At 51.2% G+C, this 22,862-nt stretch overlaps 1 protein-coding gene across 1 annotated transcript in view; it reads left to right on the plus strand.

Annotated features, from left to right (window-relative positions):
• Positions 1-8,232: 8,232 nt before the first annotated feature.
• The window catches only part of OTOF (otoferlin), an 89,051-nt gene continuing 74,421 nt past the window's right edge, over positions 8,233-22,862 (plus strand). Inside the window, exon 1 of the mRNA XM_059078548.2 lies at positions 8,233-8,529. Within this exon, the coding sequence (XP_058934531.1) occupies positions 8,451-8,529 (79 nt within the window). The 5' untranslated portion in view covers positions 8,233-8,450. The remainder of the gene's footprint in view (positions 8,530-22,862) is intronic.

A 22,862-nucleotide genomic window follows, 5' to 3' on the forward strand; every position in this document is an offset into this window, starting at 1 on the left:
CGTGTGGCACGCCACGGTGGAGAGGTCAGAGGGGAACGGCATGTTTCACAATGGGGCATCGAATGGTCCCTACGGACCTTCACACCTCCTCCTCGACCCCTTCGCCCATCCCTGCCCCTCACCCACCTGCGCACCACACAAGCTTGGAGAAGGTGCTCAGCCCGGGCCACAGTCAAGGCCCCCTGTGGTTACTGCGCACACAGGGAGCCATCCCTCCCCGCCTCTTAATAGCACTGCTTGGTCCCCCAGCTAACATTCAGATTAATTACCGTTCGCCATCCGGGATCCCATGAGCAGCTCATTAACTAATTAACTTGTTACTGTTCAGCGTGTTCTCATTCCAAGAGCACCCTCGTCTCCACACACTTCCTGCTGAGTACGCCTCTGATCAGATCCCTCCCTTGGGCAATAACCTTCAAGGCCTCCCCATCACCTGGGAAATTAAGAACAAACTGGGCCAGGTGCTCAAGGCCCTGCTTGACGTGGGCCCCTGTGAGAGGTCTTTCCAGTCTCATCATCCACTTCCGTGCCCCAGTGAAACTGAGCAGGACCCTACGGGGCTTTCCAGGGACAGAATCCCCAACCATGTCCTCTGCCTGCTTCTTGTCTGTAGAAAAACTTCAGCCTCCTAGGCCTTCCCAGAGTTCCAAAGAATAAATTTAATCAGAGACGTGAGAAAATGCAGAAAGAAAGGAAAACAGTCAAGCAAGACAAAATAATAATAGTTCAGCCATTAAACAAAGTCAAGGACCTCTAGTTCCTCCGCAAGGACCATGGATAATATTCTGAGCCACGGCCTTTGAGCCATTTTGCAGATACTGACCCCACCAGGGGGAAGAAGTTAATTGCACGCTGCCCGCGAGGATGGAGAACCCAGACTGGTTGGAACCAGAAAGTTGATGATGGTAACTCCTGACGACCTCACCACCAGCCAATCAGAAGAATGTCCACGAGCTGATCACACACCCCACAAACCCCCTCCCTCACCCTATCTTTAAAAACCTTTGCCTGAAAGCTTTGGGGGAGTTGGGGGCTTTTGAGCACTAGCTACTTGGACTCCTTTCTTGGTGGCCTGCAATAAACGCCGCACTTTCCTTCACAGCAACCCAGGTCAATGGATTGGTTTTACTGTGCGCAGGCAAGGAGACCCAAGTTTGGTTCGGTAACACGAGCTTTGCTACTCCAAGCAAATAGGCCATTTGTTGCTTTCAAAGCATATTCTGCTGGTACCCCCACCCCATGCCTTTCCCCATGCCATCCCCTCCGTCCAGAAGATGCTTCCTCCTCTCCCCAAATTGTGATCTTATCCATCCTTCAAGGTACATTTCCTACACCCCCTTTCCTATCGAGCCTATCCCGACCCACCCATAGACCATGCCTGTCCCTGCCATTGAACTGTCTCCGATCTTTGTGCCTCTCTTATGTCTCAATTCACATTCTGCTGTGTTGTAATTACCTGGGCCCTAGTATATTCTTCCTTTCTGAACTGTCAACTCCATGGGGAGAGAGGGCTGTGTTCTACTCATACTTGCATCCCTGGCACCTAGCAGATGCTCTGTAAGTATTTGCTGAATTGAACTGACAAATGGGAGCACAGCTCTATGGGCTTATGATTCTTCTGCAGAGAAGGAGGGTCCCTGTTACAAAGCCCAGGTTGCAGGAGCCCCCCCATCCCCTGTTCTTAGCAAGCCTCCCCAGTTCCTCAGGGCTGTGTGAGTGGCATCGGGTAGCTATGTGGGCACTTGAGCCTCCTACATCCTCCTGGGCAGGCGGCCTTTGTTTTGTCCCCCAGGATGCACGGGCAGGTCAAGTGTTCAGACTGGGAGCCCGGTGAGGTGTGGTGGGAGGCAGAGAGCAAAGGGATGGGTGCCGCCTAGATCTGACCTGCGGGCAGGAAGCACAGAGTCTCACTGAGCCAGTCTCATCCCTCCAAAAGCCTTACCACCCCAGGATCTCTGACCCGAGAGCTCCCTGCTCACTGCAGGGAGGGCACACGGGCCAGAAAGTGGCAAAATGTCTGAGGGCTGTACTGCCCAGGGCAAGGGAGCAGGTGGAGTATCCTTGTCTGAGGACCAGCATCTTGTCCCCTCAGTATCCAGAATCAGGCCTTGAACACTGTAGAGATCTAACCGATGATCATTGCTAGCAGTTGGGGAGAGTAGGGTGTTGAGGTCACAGAGACCTGGCTGGGCAACCTGATGAAAGACCTCGGGCAGTTTTGCATCTGGGTTGACAACTGGGTTGTTGTGAAGATTTTTCTTTTTTTAAGTTTGCAAAAAGCCCAGCTCAGTGCCTGGCATATAATAGGTGCTCATACATGGGGGTTCACAGTGCTACTACAGGGCATCGGGGACCTGGTTCCAGCCCAGCTCTTCCATCACCAGCCTGAGGCTCAGGCAAGTCCCCATGCCCCAGACCTCGGTGACCACGTCTGGAACGGGAGGTGGTGCTGGGGCTGGACTGCCTAGTTTCCGAGGTCCTCACCACTGCAAGTATTTCTGCCTCTATGAGTAAAACTGGTAAGGAGGACGATCTGTGCGTCCGAAGAGACTGGTTGCACTTAGAATCCTGTGATTCATCTTTGAAAAGACGTACAAAATAATAATTACCCAAGTGTGGCAGGGAATCTTGGATTCTTTCATTACGTTAACAAAGTTGCCAATGAGGTCGCATTTAGACACATAAGACAACTCAATTCATTCCTTGCTGAGAATCTTTAGGGAGAGCACATCCCTCCCAGAAGGATCCAGCCAAGAAAGTAACACATACAGGCTCAGCTGCTCAAAGTAGCCCACCCACCCTTGGAATCTTATTTATGATTCACTTGTTATCACAATTTCTAGATCAGCCAGAGGACAGGGCACTCAAGGGAACTGCAGACGAGTGGCGTGGATGGAGAAGTACCCTGGGATTCCTTCTGAAACATGCAGCTTCCCTCCCCACAACCTGGGACAGAGTGGGGGAGCCGTGGGGGGAGGGTTAGGTTCCAATGGAGACTGTGGTGGACTTAAGACAAAAATATAGCAATGTATGAAATCAGAGTTCATGATAAACACCCATTGTGTGGTGTAAACACCACTATCCAAGGCTGCAGAGATGGTTTTGAACTAAACCTTATGTATTTACACCAGACTGGTAACCCCCCCAGGGCAGCCCTCCAGTTGTCTTAACCCAACACCTGGCCCATCCCAAGCACTCAACACATCTTTATCGAAGGAATGCCTAAACGATTGAAAGAATTAATAGGAAAATCCTTAGTCATCTTCTCTAACACACCTGGCTTGACTTCAGGAAACAACTGTGACCTGGTAAATCAGCTTTGTCTGATGGGAACCGAAGCAGCTTTTGAGCTCTCTAAGGCCCAGGAAAGGCCCTGTCCACAAAGGGGCTGGATTAAAGCTACAGAACCTGCCCCTACTTACTGTACTATCTCTGTGTGCAGAAATTATTTTACTATCACAGCTCCTCTATGTCAGCCTTATTCTGCTTCAAGACAACCCAAACGTCACACAAAATATGCACTGAGACCTTTTCTTCGTTTTGCAGTCTGTTTAGTTTGCAGAAGAGAGCATGTGTTTTTCCACCCACGTGGAGATCCTGCCGGCAAAACTCTTCAAGACATTCATTTCATTCATTCTTTCAATACAGATGTGCAGGTGCTGTGCAGGCGGCTTCTCAGAATCCAGCCCCCATCCTCAATGGCCATGTTGACTGGGAGGAGAGAGGAGACAATCTCACACCCTGGAAGAGGAGGTTGGGCGTGGAAATATCAGACACTTCGAGAAAAAGGACCAAAGAATGGAAGGGAGCCGTCAGACTTGCCCCTTAGCTGTCTGGAGCGTGAAAACATCCAGAGAAAGGAAAAGAACCTTTTGCCCTGCATCGGAAAATGCTAAAGGCAGGGCAGGTCTGGGGGCTGGAAAGCTTTCAAAGGCAGCATTCTGTGAGGATTAAGTGAGATCAGTGGGAGAACCGACGAGGCGATCCGGTGGGTAGCGCACACCACTGAACGTTACTGCCGGTCCTGCCTTGTCAGATTCTTCGAGCCCCGCGCCCGGGTGCCCACCCGGTCGCCTTCGCTCCTTCAGCCAACAAGTAACCCATGTTGCGGGAATCCTGCGTGCCCGCGCTGTGGTGGGGGCCGAAGAGCCCGCGCCCTTCTCGGGGCTCCTCACCCTCCTGCACCTGCCCGGCGTCTCCGAACCCCAACCCCACACGTCGTCTCCCCCTCCTCCCCCTGACCCGGACCGCAACCACGGTTATCCGGGCCCGGCGGGCTCCGCGCTCGCTAGGTACCGACTTCCTACCGAAGGGGACTGGAGAGCCCCCGCCGCGCCCAGCCACTGCTGCTCTGAGAGCGCAAACCCCTGGGGAGGCCACCCCCCCCAGGTGAAAACTTGGCGCCCCGGGTTCCTTCAGCCCCCAAAGGGCGGAGTTTCGAGGCCGGTGGAGGGTTTTGTGGAGGGAGGAGGGGAGAGACCGCCCGCAGGGGCTCTGACCCCCGGGTTCAGGCGGGGCCTGGTGTGCGGCGGTCTTACCCGGCCATGAGGCCGGGGGGCGGGGCACGTAGGCGGCGTTGAACTCGGTCAGTAGGGTATCCGCGCCGCGGGAGGCCACGACGGGGGCGGCGAGCGCGCAGCGAGCCCGGGCGCTCTGGCCACACGGTCGACAGCACGGGTTACCTGGCAACCGTGCGCCTGGCAACGCCAGGGGGGCTGCGCCGCCGCCGCGTTCCGGGGCCCCGCACCCCGCTCGCCGTCCCCTTCTAGGAGCAGCCAGGCGGGGCGCGCCCGCGAGCTGGTCCCGCATCTCCACGTGCTCCTGTGTGACCCTGCAAATCGCCGCTCGCACCCAAGCCTCCGTTTTTGCATCCTTGCAACTTTCGGCTTCCCCGCCAGACCAGATGGGTGATGCTCCGAGGCGGGTCGGAGGTGGAAACGGTGAACAAAGCAGCAGCCCAGGCTCGGCTCAGCCCCAGGGCCCGAGTGGCCACAGGGACCTCAAGAGCCATCGTTCCCCAGGGTTTTCCACAGGGCCCCCGTTCCGCGGGGCCTCCAGGAGGGGGCTTTAGACGTGCGTCCCCCTTGGCGCGTTTGCCCAGGACACTGTAATTGAAGTGGGGTGTGTGTGTGTGTGTGTGTGTGTGTGTGTGCACGAACGTCGGGAGCGAAGGACATTTTTCTCCTTAATCTCTCCTCTCCCTAGGAACTTCCTTCTCACCTCCGCTCGCCTCTCAAACTACTCCACAAGAGAGGTTTATCAGTAAGGAGCAAAAGGCAATCTGAAAAGGTCCAGTGTGCGATTTACACTTGCCCCAGTTCTGCAGCTCCGTCCCTCCTGTGAATCCAGGGTTGGGCGTTTGCCCCAGAGGGCAAAGCTTCAGCAGGCCCAGGTGCGGTTTCTTGTCACCGTGCCTCCCTCCTGTAAGTGTTCGGGGGGCCCACATCCAGATTTCTCCAGTGACCCTCACACAGCCCTGGGCCACAGGTAGGGCAGGGTGGGGCCTAAGGTCTTTAATTGGCGGGGGTGGCGGGGGTGTGATCACAGACAGCCTCCAGGGCGCCAGGCTCTTTGTGTCTTGCCCCCCACCTGCTCCCCGGCTCCCCCTACAGCAGTCCTGGTGTCAGCAAGCACCTCTGCTGTTTAGCCTCATCCGTCACAATCTCACTTCACCTGTCAGATGAGAGGTGTTATCTTCACAGTTTGACTCCGTCAATGGCAGCTGATGAAGACCTCAGCTTCCAGAATCCTCAGAAGGCTCTCTCGGACAGATGACAATGGAACCGGCGGGGGCACAGACTTCCAAGAGGTGCAAGAGCAGGGAAACTGAGGCCCGGGGAGGAAAAGGAGCCGAAAGGAAATGAATGGTTGCAGATGGGATGGAAGACCCTCCACCCGTCCTTCAAAATGCAGCCACTTCTATAGATTTCTAAGTTCTCCATGCAGAACGTGGGCTATGATAAGAACAACATTCATAAAAGTTGTAAAAGAACAACCTTTAGTTCTTTAGAACAACTCCAGGAAGGTGGTCCTAAAGACCCCCCTTCCCCAGACGAGGTCCGGTGCCCACTCCCTCTCCCCATTCATGGATTCCAAGCTGATCCACCCATGGACCCTTCGTCCTGGGCTCTATGTGTCTGTGTTCTAGTCCATTTGCCTCTTCTGCTTGAGGGCTAGTACTTATCATGTTCATCTCTGAGTCCCCAGCACCTGGTATAGAAGGAGTTTAGTACACATTCAGTGAATAAATGTTGTACTGAGAGTTACCCAAATGGGTAATAGTCAGGAGAGTGGAAATTTAAAAGTGGGATCTGGCTTAGGTTTCAGAAGTGTCAGTGGCTCAGCCAAGGGGTGCTGTGTGCTGACCAGATGGAATTGCTACCATTTCATAGATATGGAAACTGAGGCTCAACAAAGTTCCAGGCCTTACCTAGGACAAGTTCAGGGGCTTTCTCCTAAAGATGCACAGGTCCCTAGGAGGCCTCATGGAACTCACCCCGTTCACGAGAGAACATCCAGAGGGCCTAGGGAGGAGATGGATTTTTTTCCCTGTAAAGCACCACCAGGCTTTACAAAGTTCACCTGATGGCCTTAGGGTTGGAACATGCTAGAGAATTTAGAGTTTTTTTAAAAAGAGACATTAAACATCTGTTGTTTTTTTTTTTTTTAAAAAAAGAGACTTTCACTTCTATTGCATAAATACAATATTCTAAAATATTCTTTAATTCAGTATGGCTAGATAAATGTGAGAAAGGAGAAGGAATTGAGGAAGGAAAGAGAGAGAAGGAATTAGAACATAAAGAGATAAAGAAAAATAAGGTAGAGTAGGAGGAGACGTCTAGAAGGAAGGAAGAATGCTCTTGTGATACCCTGCAGGTCGCTTGAACTATAGAATTCAAAGGGAGTGACCTCTTGCCAGCACGCTGTAAAAATTTAATATTTCATTTTTTTTTTTACCTTTAGACTCTGTTCAGATAGGTCACCAAGCTCACTCTTTTATCCTGTCAACATTCATGGGAGATTCTACTATCCACAGGAGACCACGCGAGGCTCTGGGGACACAAAGGTGCAGTGCTCCCGGGTCTCCCAGTCGGGGTTCGGGGGAGGTAAGTGGAGCAGCCCAAGGAAGCAGTGGATGAGAGGGGACGGGGGCAGCACAGACAAGGACCCGACCCAGCCTGAGTGCCGTGCGGGTGCAGAGCCACTTCCAGGGATAGACACCAGTCGGGCTGAGTTTAGCCGAGACGCTAGGGATGGGGTAGGAGCATTCCATGCAGAGCAAACAGCAAGAACAAGGGTGCAGATGGCCCTGCAAAGGCTCCAGGCTCGGGGACCCCAGCCCCCAGGGTCCCCTTCCCACTGAGCCCCTCCAGGGGTGTGCTGCTGGAAGAAAGGAGGGGCAGATCTCCTTTGGTCCTTGAAAATTCTGCCACAGAAATCCCTTCCCCAGCCACTAGCAGCTGACAGTTCTGCAGCACACCTCACCACGCCCGGGGCCCTAGGACGGGGCTGGGTTAGTGCCCTGGACCTGAAGTACCACCCTTAGTAAAACATAAGCCTCTGAGGCCTTCGCAGTCAGGCATCTCATCTCCAGTCATGCTTAGCCTGGCTCCTGAGCGCCCCCCAAGCAGCGCCTCCATCCTCCCAGATCCCAGGGAGTCAGGACCCGGCCTCTCGGGGTCCTAATCTCCATGAGAGCAGGTGGGAAAGTACATTCCCTTGTCCTCTTAGGGCTCCCATTTCTGAGCGACCGGCCACCAGGCACAGCCTTGATGTTACCCAGTAGGTGCTGATTTTCCAGCTGAAGGGCCCTGGGCTGGGATTTCTACATAGCACAGTGTGACCCATCCAGAGCATCCAGGCCCCCTGAGCCTGGTGGGCACCAGCAGCCCTGCTGGCCAGCTTGACTTGGGGGGAGGCACCCTGAAACATCAGTGCAACAGCTCAGCTTCCTGGGCACACAGATGATAAAGTTCCTTCTCCCCCATGGGGTGGGGGGGTGCCGCCCCACACGCAGCCCACCGCGCACAGGCCCACTCCCGTCTTCCCACTCCTGGTGGCAGAAGAGCTTGCCTGGCAGGCCCTGTGGAGGGGAGGGCAGGCAGCTCTGCCCCAGGAGCTGCGAGAAGACACCTGAAGCTGGGCCGTCCTTTATCTGGGAGCAGGCGGCTGCTGAATAATGAATTCAGACTGTCTGCGCTGCTAGGCTGCGCACGGGCGCACAACACACGCGCGCTGGGCTGACAGCTTGGAGGGGTGGAGGTTGGCCGGGCTCTGAGTCGCTGGAAGGAGCGGCTCGGCTTGGTTGCCTTGGTCTCTGTGGGCAGCATCGGAGGGGAGAGGAGGCGGTGTGGGAGAGGAGGGAGGCGTGTGCCGAGCGCCTTCTGTCCACAGAGCTCGCTCCTTTCCCAGCTGCTCCCGCCTGGCAGTACCCAGGCTCCCGCACCAGCATGGCTCTGCTCGTCCACCTGAAGACGGTCTCCGAGCTGCGGGGCAGGGGCGACCGGATCGCCAAAGTGACTTTCCGAGGTAGGGACTCTCCTGTCTTATGGGGACCCCAGCTCCGGGCTGACGGGATAGGGCAGGGAGGGGAGGATGGATTGGAAAAGTTCTAGCAGGCTTGGTGCAATGAGGCTTCCCACAGGCAGCCATCTGCCCCTGGCCTGACTAACCGTTGTGATTTCTTGAAAATCAGGGTCCCCCACGTTTCCATGTCTGCATGTGTGTCTCTCCCTGCACTTGCCAATGCGCCAACCAGAGGGTTGTGGAGTCCTCTGCCTGCAGGAGGTCCTGGGGAGGCAAAAGTGAGGACCCCACCCTAGGGCTCAGGGGGACCCAAGGCTGAGGGACCCAGCGCTGCGGAGTCTCCCTGGGCCCCCTCCTCCTCTCCCTCTCCCTCCTGCAGGTTGATTTCCTTGGGCACAGAGTGGGGGTGGGGTCTGCAGCCTGGAAGACCCGGGGGACTCCTAGAAACCAGCACGATGGGGATACTGTTGGCTTTTCGCAGGTCTATCTGTGGTCAGGGATCCTATGAGCCCCACCAGCCTCCCTCTCTGTCGGTTCTCTTCCTAGCCTCCTTCCCTCTCACACATCCAGTGACCATTTACTATGATCTTTGTGCCAAGGCCAGGGGCTGGGCATGCCCCAGGCCCTGCCCTCAATGAGCCCACATCCACTGGGACAGGAGGACCAGTGGGCAGACAATAGGGACAAGTGTGTGATACGATGAGGATGGGGACGAGTGTAGGGTGCAAGCTACAGAAGCAGCACCCTGACCCAGGCTGGGGGCAGGGTGGTCAGGGAAGGCTTCCAGGAGGAGGTGACACCTCAGCTGAAACCCAAGGGAACAGCAGAAAGGAGCAAGGTGAAGAGGTAAGAACAGAGCAGACGGAGGAGACAGGATGTCCAAGATCAAGAGAGGAGCTGGGACACGGGAACAGACAGATGCTCCATAAGCCTGGATCCCAGGGTAGGTGCGAGCTGAGGCAGGAGAGACAGGTAGAGCTGAGGAGGCAAGGCTGCCTTCACCCCGGGGAAAGTGGACAGCCCCTGAAGGTTTTGAGCAGGGAAAGACAAGGCCAGGCTTCCCTCTGCTTTTTACCCACACACCTCTGCCTCTGCCTGGCCACAGCCCAGCCCCCTGGGCGGCCAGGGGCATGTCTGGCAGCCTTTGACCAAAGGCCAGGGAGCTCCTCACTAGATATGGCCCTTTCTGCCCAGCGAGGGGTCTGAGGGTGGGGGCGGGGTGGGAGAGTAGGGGAGGAGCTGAGAGAACCCACCAGATTAAAGAGCAAAATGAGCATCAGGGCCCAGGCTGGACACTGGACACATGTCTGCACCTGCGTCAGGAGGGAGAGGTGAGACCATGGAGCAGCCCTCTCAGGACCTCTCCAGCAGCCACCGGGGCACCCACGTCACCCCCTCAGTCAGGCCAGCTCTGGGCACGAGGCCCTGGCCTGTCCACACGGTGGCCTGTTGTGCATCGGGACAGGCAGAGGTGGAGGGGATCACGGTATGAGTGCAAAGCAGGAGGGAGACGAACGGGGGCTCGGCCGCCTGTTGCTTCCCACACCCGCCCAGACTGCTTTCTCTGCAGCACCCTGGATCTCCGCGTGCCACCTGCCAGCTCGCGCTGCCTTTAGAAAAAGCAAGTGTGTCCTTTCATCTGTGACATGTGTCCCCGTGGTGGGCAGATAGCACAGTATTTGGGTCTTTAGCTACAGGTCGCCGTGTTGTTGCTGCCATGACAGAACAGACCCAGGCTGCACAAACCGGTCCCATCTGCAGGCAGAAAAACCAAGGTGTAAAGAGATCTGTATGGCCTTGGTGGAGGGGCCGAAGCACAGTGGCCCCAGTTCACAAGACCTCATCTCAGCCCTGGTTGCTCCACCCTGAAAGCCTCTTTATCCCCTCCTGGTGAACTGGGGTCGAGCACCTTGTCTATCGGATGCCCACCTTTTTCTTTGGGCAGTGGGGCTAGTCCTCTAGCCTCAGTGGACCACACAGGAATTAGCCTATTTGCAACCCGTGCCCTCTGGACTGAGTGGAGAAATCCCCATCCAAGCTCCGCATCTGCAGCAGGTGACCGTAGGCGGAGCTCCTGGGGAGGGGGTTGGGCATCAGGAACAGGCAGATGGCAAGCAGGTTTCCAGAAAGAGTCCTTTGCAGGAACCAGAGATGCCCCAGCCATTCACCTGCTGCTGCCAGCAGTTGACAACTATAGATGCCCCAAAAGGCCAACACTAACTACAATTCAGAGGGAACGGACGCACTCTAGAATGTTCCACAGTGTCTCCTGCACACACAACCACTGGTGTCCAAGCAAGTACCCTGCAGGGAGAAATGAGAAGCCAGTGGACGGTCAGAGGGAGATGCTGGCCCTGAGCTCCCCAGATCCCTTGAGTTAAGCTCAATGCCAGGTGGGGTGAGGGAGCACCAGGCGAGTTACTCGTGGCCCAGGTAGACCAGATCAACTGGTGGAAATAAAACTTGACTTTTCCTGTACTACGCGACACAGGACACTTAGGAAAGAGCCCTATGGGGTTGTGGTAGAGAAATCTGTAGATCTGGGGCCAAAAGCCCTGGGTCCTACCTGGGTTCTTCCACTTACTTCACCTCTCTGGCCCTCAGTTTACTCACCAGTAAAATGGGTGCAATGATAACCTCCACTTCATCGGGTTGCTTCAGTGAAAAAAATAGGTATGAAAGAGTTTTAAGGAAGGAGCATTTAAATGACCAACGTGTTTGTGAGACAACTGTTTCACTTCTACTTAGGGCAGCTGCCGGCTTCTGAGTCATCATCTCTCCAGCCCAGCTTCCTTCTGTCAGCCAGGAGTGAGGAGAGAGGGCAGAGTGCGAGCTATAAAGCGGGGAGGAGGGCACGCCTGAGGGGTTCCCGACCTGTGCCAGGAGCAGGCAAATTGGCCTGGCCTCTGCTCTGTAGGGACCCCCAGCTAAGATGTTCCACAGGAACCCAGGCCTGGGGCAGGCCACCCCTGAGACCCCTGTTCCCATGTGGGCTGGGCATGCTCCAGCTTTGTCCCCAGCCAACCCTCTTTGCCCTGCCATCCCAGGTCAGCTGGCCACCTACCCTTGGGCTCAGCGCACACCAGCCAGCTCCATCTGTAGCCCTTGGCTCTTACTGCTTCAGCAGCCACTCTTAACCTGGTCCTGCCCTCATTCGTTTGTTCACTGAATGTGCTGATATCTGTGGACAGGCCGGGAACCCTGAGGGGGAAGGAGACACAGCCCCTAACCTGCAGGAGTCACAGTCCCCTGAGTCAGACAGGAGACACCAGAAGGCCTGGACCCCCGTCCCCGTCATGCAAGAGGACTACAGGGCCTCAGGGCCTCCACTTCCCATAAGCAAGATGGAGACCATGGTCCTCGTTTAACGCAGAGGGCTGCAGCCAGCATCAGGAGTGGGCTGTCTGGGAAGGAGCCATCTTGCCTGCAGGTCACTATTCAAAGGGAGGAAGTGTTAGCTTAAGCTGTCCTCTTGCAACTCCTGAAATAATTCCCGGCATCCATCTTAGAGCCACGGAAGGCAGAGTGGGAAGGGCCTCTAAGATCCTCTAGTCCAAACTTCTGCCCAGTTCTCAGCCCCATCCAAGCCCCCAGGCGTGGGTTCCTGGGCTGTCAGGGAACCAAGTGACAGACTGTCTGGGGCCAGCCTCCTGATCTTTCTTTACTCTCCATCCCTGAGTTTTCTTGCCAAAATACCCGCTTTGGGGACTCGATGGCTGAGATGGGTAATCTCTGGAGGCTGGCTCTGATCTCCACATAATTCGCCTGACCTGGTAATTGGCACAGAGGTTTGCTTTATGAAGGCTCCCCCCTTGGCCCAGCTGACTTTTCCTCTTTGTTCCCTCCCCACACCACCCACTGGCTTCCCACTACACTGAACTTCCTGCCATTCCCGTAAATGCCAAGTCTTCTATAACTCCAAGCCTCGAGACGTGATATTTCTTCTGCCGTCTCCACCTTGAGAACTCCCGTTAAATCTGTGCACCCTTCAAGGCCCCGCTCAGCCGTCACCTCCTCTGTGGAGCCCTCACCCTCCCTTGCAGTACTGTGTACATGCTCCTTCCACCCCTCAGCTAGGGCACTTTGTAGTTCAGAAACTGCCCCAGTTTGTATGCTGTACTAAGCTCCAAGCACCTTCAAGACAGGGATCTGATCTTAGCTCTCCTAACTGAGCCCTATGCTGAGCCCTGGGCCAAGTCATCAAAATGAATACGAGACGGCATGTCTTTGAGGTACTCACTTGTTAGTGGGCTTAAATCCTTCTTCCTCTGTGACACTGTCACTCTTTGGCTCAGTGTCCTCAACTGTGAATGTCCCCGCCGCCAGCTGTCTATCCAAAGGGAATCAGGAAGTGGAGGAATCAAGAATCCTGGCCCTAGCTCCCTCCAATGACCTCCCAACCCAGGGGATCTTTCAGGGACCCAGAGGAAGGCTGACTTCATCTTCTAGCAAATGTTGAGGAGTCCAGCTGTGGTCCTCAGGTCGGAAGCAAGAAAGGCTACACAGCTCCCCCACCCCTCCCGCTTCATGGCACATGCTCTTTCTGAGCATTGCCGCCTAGAGCACAAGGTACAGGGTGGGGCTTAAAGGAACCAGGCTCTCTCAATCTGACAGGGGAGAAGAAATGTGCGCAGACCTAATGGAGAAACACTGCCAGACACAGAGGGCCAAGGCGCACTTAGGGGCGGGGCGTAAACTGCAACACGTTCAGAGGATGGCCACTTGCTCCCAGCTGCAGAGATCAGGGAAGGCTTCGTGAGAAGGCAGAGGAGGGGGTAGAGGAGGCGGGGAGGAAGCCCTTAGGCTGGGTCTTGAGTAGCTGCCCGCACACGTGGAGATGCGGAAGGAGGGGTGAGGAAGGGTTGCTGGCAGAGCCAAGGCCATTCTGGGTGAGGGACTGACAGGACCAGAGGCCAGAGGAGGGGAATGCCACTTAAATACGATGGCCAGGAAGCCACTAGGTTTGGCCACAGCAGAGGCTGCAGGTAGTAGATGGAGGTTAGACAGCCTGGAAAGGAATGCACGGCCGGGTGGGTGACTGCGTGCTGGGAAGGGGTTGGGGCCCCTGCCTGGGCACTGAGGACAAGATTCCCCTACTCCTGACTGCTGCAGGGGCCACCTCAGCCTCCAAATTAGATTTATTTTCCCATTAAAATGGGGGAACTCTCCGCCTTGGTGAGAAATAGGATTTCTATCCGGAGACTTCTCTACCACCCCTGGTGAAGGAGGCAGAGTACCCCTGTGTCCCAGCCCTGAGATGCTCCTGGGATACCTGGACCTGCCTGTGCACTCCAGCCCCGCCCAGCACCTCCTCTCTGGGAGGATGTGGGGCGGGTGTTGCCCCAGTGAAGGCGGCAGATAGAGGGAACCCTTAGGACAGCTTCTGCAGTGCACGGCTTTTGAGGTGCCCGAGAGATTTATGCCACATCCTCCACTCTTCCGAGCACTCCCAGGCCCCTCATCACCGGGGGAGTGGATCTTCTGTGCCTAAAGCCCTAGGAGGTAAACATCCTCTTCCCCAGGGCCAGAGCAGGCCGCTGCAGACCTCAGAGAGCAGCAGAGTGTGCTGAATGTTCCCTAAGCTTCTCCTGCTTTGATGAGACAGGTGTGTTTTCATGATATGGAAATGACCATATAACTGTCTTCTGCTACAAACAGCCCTCAGCAAAAATGCTGCTGGAAGGCAATGTGCTCAAGAACAGACTTGCATTCCCACCAACAGTGCAAGAGTGTTCCCTTTTCTGGAGAACAGTATGGAGGTTCCTTAAAAAACTAAAAATAGAACTACCATATGACCCAGCAATCCCACTACTGGGCTTATACCCTGAGAAAACCATAATTCAAAAAGAGTCACGTACCAGAATGTTCATTGCAGCTGTATTTACAATAGCCAGGACATGGAAGCAACCTAAGTGTCCATCCACAGATGAATAGCTAAAGAAGGTGTGGCACATATATACAATGGAATATTACTCATCCATAAAAAGAAACGAAAATGAGTTATTTATAGTGAGGTGGATGGACCTGGAGTCTGTCATACAGAGTGAAGTAAGTCAGAAGGAGAAAAACAAATACCGTATGCTAACACATATATATGGAATCTAAGGGGGAAAAAATGTCATGAAGAGCCTAGGGGTAGGACAGGAATAAAACACAGACCTACTAGAGCATGGACTTGAGGATACGGGGAGGGGGAAGGGTAAGCTGGGACGAAGTGAGAGAGTGGCATGGACATATATACACTACCAAATGTAAAATAAATAGCTAGTGGGAAGCAGCCGCATGGCACAGGGAGATCAGCTCAGTGCTTTGTGACCACCTAGAGGGGTGGGATAGGGAGGGTGGGAGAGAGGGAGACGCAAGAGGGAGGAGATATGGGGATATATGTATACGTATAGCTGATTCACTTTGTTATACAGCAGAAACTAACACACCATTGTAAAGCAATTATACTCCAATAAAGATGTTAAAAAAAAAAAAAAAAAAGAACAGACTTGCAAATAATTTCCCTGAATTGCAAAATCTTGGTTATCTTACCCACCTTTACTGATAACATAAAAGCTATATCCCTTCCACCTACTCCCATCCCTGGGTTTGATCTTTTTTATTATTATTAACTTTTTAGAATGGAAAATCTAAAATATATACTCGAGTAGGGAGACTAGTATAAACGCCCCCAGGAGCATTTGGCAGAGACAAAACACACGAAAGGCCCCATTCCAGGCAGAGGGGCTGCTATCAGTGCAGATGTGACGGCGTGGAGCCGTGTCAGCCTCCCTGTGGGATGCCCAGTGACTCTACCGAACCCAAATCTGGATCTCTGAGGTGCTGGTGATCTTTGGAGAGCACACTGGTTAAGGAACTTAAGGAATAGCTGTTTTCCTGGACAACTCTTTTTCAATTGAATTTCTTCATTCTACTGTCCCATGAACTGTCATTATAAAATTGAATAGTATGTGTTCCTCACAGGAGGAAAAAGTGTTATTACAAGAGAGAATCACAAACAACTAAACAATAAAATCATTAGGGACATAGAAGATTTGACAACATCATCAACCACATTGTCCTAATTGGCATTTCTAGAACATTTCACCCCAAAACTGAAAAATACACATTCTTCTCATATGCACATGGAACACTTACCAAGACAGACCATATGCTTGTTAATTAAACAAGTCTCAATACATTTCAAAAGACTGACATCTTACAGAGTATATTCTCTGACCCCACTGGAATTCAATTAGAAATGAATAACAATAAGAGATCTTTAAAAGCCCCAAATATTTGGAAATTAAACAATACACTTCTAAATAGCCTAGGGTCAAAGAGAAAACAAAAGCAAAATTATAAAACATTTCTAACTGGATGTTAATTAAAATACTACATATCAGCATTTAGTTTTAAATACTTAGAGCAGAAAAGAAAAATGTCTACAATCAATGATCTAGGTTTCTGCCTTAAGAAGCTGCTAAAAGAAAAGCAAAGTAGGGACTTCCCTGGTGGTGCAGTGGTTAAGAATCCGCCAGCCATGCAGGGGACACAGGTTCAAGCCCTGGTCCGGGAAGGTCCCACATGCCACAGAGCAACTAAGCCTGTGCGCCACAACTACTGAGCCTGCGCCCTAGAGCCCGCCAGCCACAACTACTGAGCCCGTGTGCCACAGCTACTGAAGCCCGCACGCCTAGAGCCTGTGCTCCGCAATGAGAGAAGCCACTGCAATAAGCCTGCGCACTGCAACAAAGAGTAGCCCTTGCTCACCGCAACTAGAGAAAGCCTGTGCACAGCAATGAAGACCCAACGCAGCCAAAGAAAAAAAGAAAAGAAAAGAAAATTAAACCCAAATCCTAAAAACATTATGCTAAGTGTAATAAACCAGGCACAAAAACCACATATAATATGATTCCATTTGTAAGAAAAGGCCAGAATAGAAAAATCTATAGAGACAGAAAACGGATTAGTTGTTGACAAGGACTGGAAGGAAAGAATAGGAGAGTGACTGCTAATGAGTATGGGGTTTCATTTGAGGTGATGAAAATATTCTGGAATTAGTGATGATTGTTGCACAACCTTGTGAATGTACTAAAACTCACTGAATCATACACTTTAAGTGGGTGAACTTTATGGTTTGTGAATTATGTTCAATAAATTAAAATAAATGCAATCTAAAATATTAAATCCAAGGATAATAAAAGGAAAGAAATAGAAAACAAACAACAGTGAAAACTAACAAAGCCAAAAGTTTGTTCTTTAAAAAAAAATTAATAGGTAAAGTGTAGCAAGACTGAACAAGAAAACACAAATTACCAATATCAGGACTGAAAGAGGGGATATTGTTACATTAAGAGGAAACTGAGGGAATATTATGAATAATTTTATGTCAATAAATTTCTACAGCGCAGATGAAAGGAACAAATCCCTTGAAAAACAACAGACCAAAACTGACACAAAAAGAAACGGAAAACCTAAAGAGCCCAGTATCTATTAAAGAAATCAAGTTTGTAATAACAATGATGATGATGATGATGTTAGCGGTGGTGGTGGCGATAATCTGCTTTTCCGTAAAGAAAACTTCAGGTCTAGACAGCTTCACTGGTAAATTCTAGAAATTATTTAAGGGAGAGATAATGCTAATCTTACACAAACTCTCAGAAAATAGTGAAGGAAGAACACTTCATAATTCATTTTATGATACCATAATCTGATAAAGACCTTATACAAAAAGAAAATTAGAGCCCAATATCCCTCATGAACAAAGATGTAAAAATCCTTACCAAAATATTAGTCAGTTGAGTAGCAATATATGAAAGGGGTAACACATCATGACAAGTGACTTTTATCCCAGGAATGCAAGGTTAGTTTAAAATTGGAAAAATAATGACTGGCTAAAACTCCAGTACAACGCTGTATAAAACATGAGGTGGGGGCTTCCCTGGTGGCGCAGTGGTTGAGAGTCCGCCTGCCGATGCAGGGGACACGGGTTCGTGCCCCAGCCCGGGAATATCCCGCATGCCGTGGAGCGGCTGGGCCCGTGAGCCATGGCCGCTGAGCCTGCGCGTCCGGAGCCTGTGCTCCGCAACGGGAGAGGCCACAACAGTGAGAGGCCCGCAAACCACAAAAAAAATAAATAAATAAAACATGAGGTGGGAGTAGCCAGCCTTGCCTTGCTCATGATATCGATATAGAAACGGCCAATAAACACATGAAAATGTGACCAACATCATTAGTCATCAGAGAAATGAAACTCAAAAACCAAAATGAAATACGACATCACATGCCCTGAAACGTAAAAGTTTGACAATAACCAAATGTTGGTGAGGATATAGAACATTTCTTTCACATTGTGGATGGGATTGTAAAATAGCATAATCACTTTGGAAAAGTGTTTGACAGTTTCTTCTAAAGTTAAACATACACCTATGCTATGAGCCGGTGATTCTGCTTTTAGGTATTTCCCCAAAAGAAATGAAATGATAGGTCGACAAAAAACACTTTTGCAAGCATGTTCACAGCATCTTTCCTCGCAACAGCCTGACAATGAAAGCAATCCCAAAAGTATGAACAAGAAGATGGATCAACAAGTTGCAGTCTATTCGTACAACAGAAATTGCTCAACAATACAGTTAAATGAATTACTGATATATACAAGAAGCCAGATACACAAAAGTACGTTCTGTATGATTCCACCATTTATACAAAGTTTAAAATCAAGAGTTAGAAATCAGAGCAGTGGTTTACCTATGAGGGGTAGAGACTTACAGAAAGTGAGGGATGAGGGAACATCTTGAGGAATAGGAATGTTCTTTTTTAAAAGTTTTATTTATTTATTTAATTTTGGCTTCATTGGGTCTTCTTTGCTGTGTGGGCTTTCTTTAGTTGCGGCGAGCAGGGGCTACTCTTTGTTGTGGTGCATGAACTTCTCATTGCGGTGGCTTCTCTTGCCACAGAGCACAGGCTCTAGGTGCACGGGTTTCAGTAGTTGTGACACATGGGCTCAGTAGTTCTGGCTCGCAGGCTCTGGAGCGCAGGCTCAGTAGTTGTGGTGCATGGGCTTAGTTGCTCTGTGGCATGTGGGATCTTCCCCAACCAGGGCTTGAACCCGTGTTCCCTGCATTGGCAGGCGGATTCTTAACCACTGCGCCACCAGGGAAGCCCAGGAATGTTCTTGATTGACGTGTCTTGATTGTAAGGTGATTACACAAGTACAATATATGCATTTATCAAAACTCACTGAGTTGTGCACTTAAGATCTGTGAATGTAAATTTTACCTGGTTAAAAAAAGAGCTAATCGTACGTAAAATAACTAAACTTTGAAAAATATTATACAAGATGAGGTAGAAAATTGTTCCTGATTATATACTACTAAAAATAAGCTACAAAATGTGATCCGTAATAGAGGAAACCATTTTTATATTTAAGACACAACTTAAATGTCAAAAGAAAAAACAGGACTCTGTAGTAGAATAATAGCCATCTTTTAATTGGATAATGAGCTATGTACCAGGTGTATAAGCACTATCGTTTTCTCCATTTTATGGATGAGGAAACTAACACAAAGATCAGTTAACTTCTTCAAGAGCACAAGGCCAGCAAGCGATAGAGCTGGGCTTTGAACTCAGGCAGCCTGGCCCCCAAGCTTTAACCACTGTCCCGTGGCCCCTTGTGCTTGTAAGGGGCTGGATGCTTTACTCAGACTTTCACGGAAGCGGTCTCTTGCTGACCCTCACAGTGGTTCCAGGATGCAGGCTCGTCCAGGACAATTGCCGCCAGTTTAGAGCTGATGACTCTGAGCCCCCAGGGACTCCATAGCCAGCTCCAGGCCTCCCAGCCTGAGCCGCAGCATCAGGCCCCAAACCTGACGAAGCCTGGCTTTTTTTCTGCACACAGGGATGCCTGGGCCCTGCTTCCCCACACTTGTGGGAGTAACTGGCCTTCGAAAAGGAACAGGCTGATTGGAACCGGGGGCGGGGAATGAAAAGTGCAGGGCCACCCTCTTGAGGTGCTGTGGAGGAACAGGGGGAGAGCAGATGCTGGGGACGTCACAGCATTGCAGCCTGGAACGGGTGATTGCCAGGCCACCCTCCCTACAGGCCATCCCAGGCACCGCAGACGGTGAGGTCTGGCTAACGTTAAATAACGCAAAGAAATAACCGTGACGGGTCTGAGTCACAAGCAGGGTGCTTTGCGCTAGTTCTCAGCTCACACTAGGAAAAGAGTAATGTCAGGTACTGATACAGCCCAGAGGGCTAGGTCCTGGGCAAAACCATCATGTCCCTGAAGCTTGTCCTCAGGACACTGTCTTTCCCCTTAATGGTCCACTCCCACCACCCTGTGCCCTCTTAGGACACCCCCGGTCCAGGTCTTCCTTCGGGGGGGCTGCTCCCCGAGGGGAGGCACTTTTCATTCTTCCCTTCACCATCAGAACACACTTGTCCTGTGTCCCACTCCTTCCGGGCTCCATTCTCCGCTTCATCCTTTCAAACCTTTGCTCACACCTTTCTCTGCCTGATGTCCCGTCGCCTCTCTCTCTTCCCCCCAGTGTCTCTGCATTTCTAGATTCCGTCCGAACTTCCAGGGTAAATGCCCATGGCTCTATAACACCTTCTTTGATCTGCTAATTTGAGGTCACTTCTCTTTTTCCTGTGCTCTCAATTTATTTCTACTTTTTTTGCATGCCAACGACCAAATTTTGCCTTATGTACTAGCCTTTTACATGCCTGACCTGTCCCCCTTCTGGATCGTAATAAGGTTCTCCAGGCAGCATCCCGATTCTAATTATCTTTGTACAACTGCTGGCCCACTGGCCTCCACGGCCAAATGGCTGTGCTGACCCAGCAGAAATAGAAGACCCTCTTGTGTGTGGGAATGAACGAATGCACACTGGCTCACGGCCCAGTCCCTATACACCTGCCGGTTCCCAAGGTCTGGCTCTAGCAAGGTAAACTGTCTGGAAGAGAGAGCTGTTTGGTGCAGATGGGGACGTTTTGTACCCTTAAGTCACATCACATGAAAGCTAGCACTCCATCCTGCATTAGGAGACAAGAACATCATTTAGGGGAGTAGTAGCCGTATGGATAGTGTAAAACGGCAAACAACATACAACTGACTTCGATTAAGCTTTGGATTTCTGGACCCCTGCATTTGGGTATATCTGATGTCATGGCAGTTATTATTACAGTGTGATCACAGAGTCTGCTATTCAAACTTCATTTGTTGACTCAGGGAGGATTTTATTTCAGACCAAAGAGCTCAGCTATCCCATGAGTCTCCGAAGGAACGAAAAAAGCTGTTCAATTGTCCCCACTTAATCTCCTGCTCAGTCTATCCACAAAAGCCTCTCCACAGCAGGGAACAGGCTATTTCCTTTCTCTCAAGACTTATTCTCAATCTCAGTGGCAAAAAAAAGGTGATTGGATATTGGGATTTTAAATGGTTTTGTCTGAAAGTCATTTAATATGGAGCAGAAATGTCAACAAGACTGGTAATGACTAGAGTAGATGTTAAGTGGAAACAAACTTGAAACGAGAGATGGGGTGAGTAATCTCCACTGATAACTTGGAAGGGGTGACAGAGGTCCCCTGGCTCTGCCCTAATGAATAGGAAAGGACCACTGGAATGATCTCTGTCACTGTTAGTACAAATCCTCCTAAAAAGTGGCTGTCCGAAAATGCTTAAGGACATTCTGTTTTCTTAATAAGTTGTCCTTTCCACGGTTCTGTGCCATTGATTTGATTTTTTTTTTCAGCAAACCTTTTTTTTTTTTTTTTTTTTTTCTGTGATACGCGGGCCTCTCACTGTTGTGGCCTCTCCCTTCGCGGAGCACAGGCTCCGGACGCGCAGGCGCAGCGGCCACGGCTCACGGGCCCAGCTGCCCCGCGGCACGTGGGATCTTCCCGGACCGGGGCACGAACCCGCGTCCCCTGCATCGGCAGGCGGACTCTCAACCCCTGCGCCACCAGTGAAGCCCAGCAAACCTTTTTTTTTTAATATCTAGAGGTAAAATTTAGCTCATCCTGTTTGACAATACTCACCACATTTAAATCCCCAGGGCCTGAGGCAATGAGGTTTTACCGCTTTTCAGAACAGAGCCCTGATGTATAAATTTTGCAGTGGCTGATTTCACAGTATTTTACATCTTTTCCAACAAGGCTACAGGAAATACACAAGCAGGGGAAGGTTTGCGCTCCAGTGGCTTCATGCATATTTGAACCCTGTGATACCACCTTGGACTGTCCCTCCCTCCCTCCCCTCTGGCTGGGTTGCTCAATTTCACTCTGGGAAATGCTTGAACACAGCCATATCCAGGCTCATGACCGTTTTCCAGGATGAAAGGGCCTTTGATTATTCAAGCTTTCCTTGGGGAAGCCCCAGTGCACAGATATGCTCACCTGATTCTCAATTTGTATTGCATGTTGCCTGTGGGAAAAACTACAAGAGACTCAGGCACCATCCCTCATGCTTTCCTCTCCTCCCCTGGCTGCCTTGGGATTTGTCACTGAGATTTTTCTTTTTAGTTTTTTGTTTTGTTTTGTTTTGTTTTGTTTTGTCCCTGGCTAGTGCTAAAGAATCTTTCTTTCCCACCTGTCTACGCCACATCTATTTTCTGTGTCTCTAGCTTTCGCTTTATAGCTTCTTCCTCATTATCTTGGTTGCACCCCCTCTGCATGTGCCCCCATCCTCCAAATACACACACACACACACACACACACACACTCACACACACCCTTCCTCAGACCATCCACCTGACTCTGGCATCAAACCCCTGGCCACCTCCTTGTCAGCTTCATACTGAACTAGGACTTGCTTCTAAATTCTAAAAACCAGGCAAGCCCTGGATATCCCTGCACCAACCCTCTTATTATACAGGTGAGGCCACCAAGGCCAGAGGAGAGAAGTGCTTCCCAGGGGCATGGAGCCCCATCACCAAGGAGCATCAGAGGGGACTCACTCCAGTGACTCCCCGGCCAGGTGCTGGTCCTGCCAGATCTCGCGGTGTTTCCAGGGGGAGAAGAGCACACCGTACTCCCCCACCCCTCTCATGGGTCCCCAGCCTGCCCGCCAGTGACGACCCAAACTAACCCTCAGAATGAGACTGAGTTCAACCTGGAGGTAGCCCTTCAGTGAATGGCCCGTTGGTTTAGGCTGGTGAGGATTAAAAGCATCCTTTTTTCAATTTCAAAAGTGAAGCACAGTCATTGAAAAATGTCAGACTCAAGTATATACAATAAAGAAATCAATGCATGCTGCTCTCAATATCTTCTCACTCTCCCTGCCCGCTGATAGCCACTTCTAAATGGTTTGAGACCTTTGTCCATTCATATATAAAAGAATTGAATTT

This window comes from Kogia breviceps, chromosome 11, assembly GCF_026419965.1.
Source record: "Kogia breviceps isolate mKogBre1 chromosome 11, mKogBre1 haplotype 1, whole genome shotgun sequence".
Taxonomy (NCBI): Eukaryota; Metazoa; Chordata; class Mammalia; order Artiodactyla; family Physeteridae; genus Kogia; species Kogia breviceps.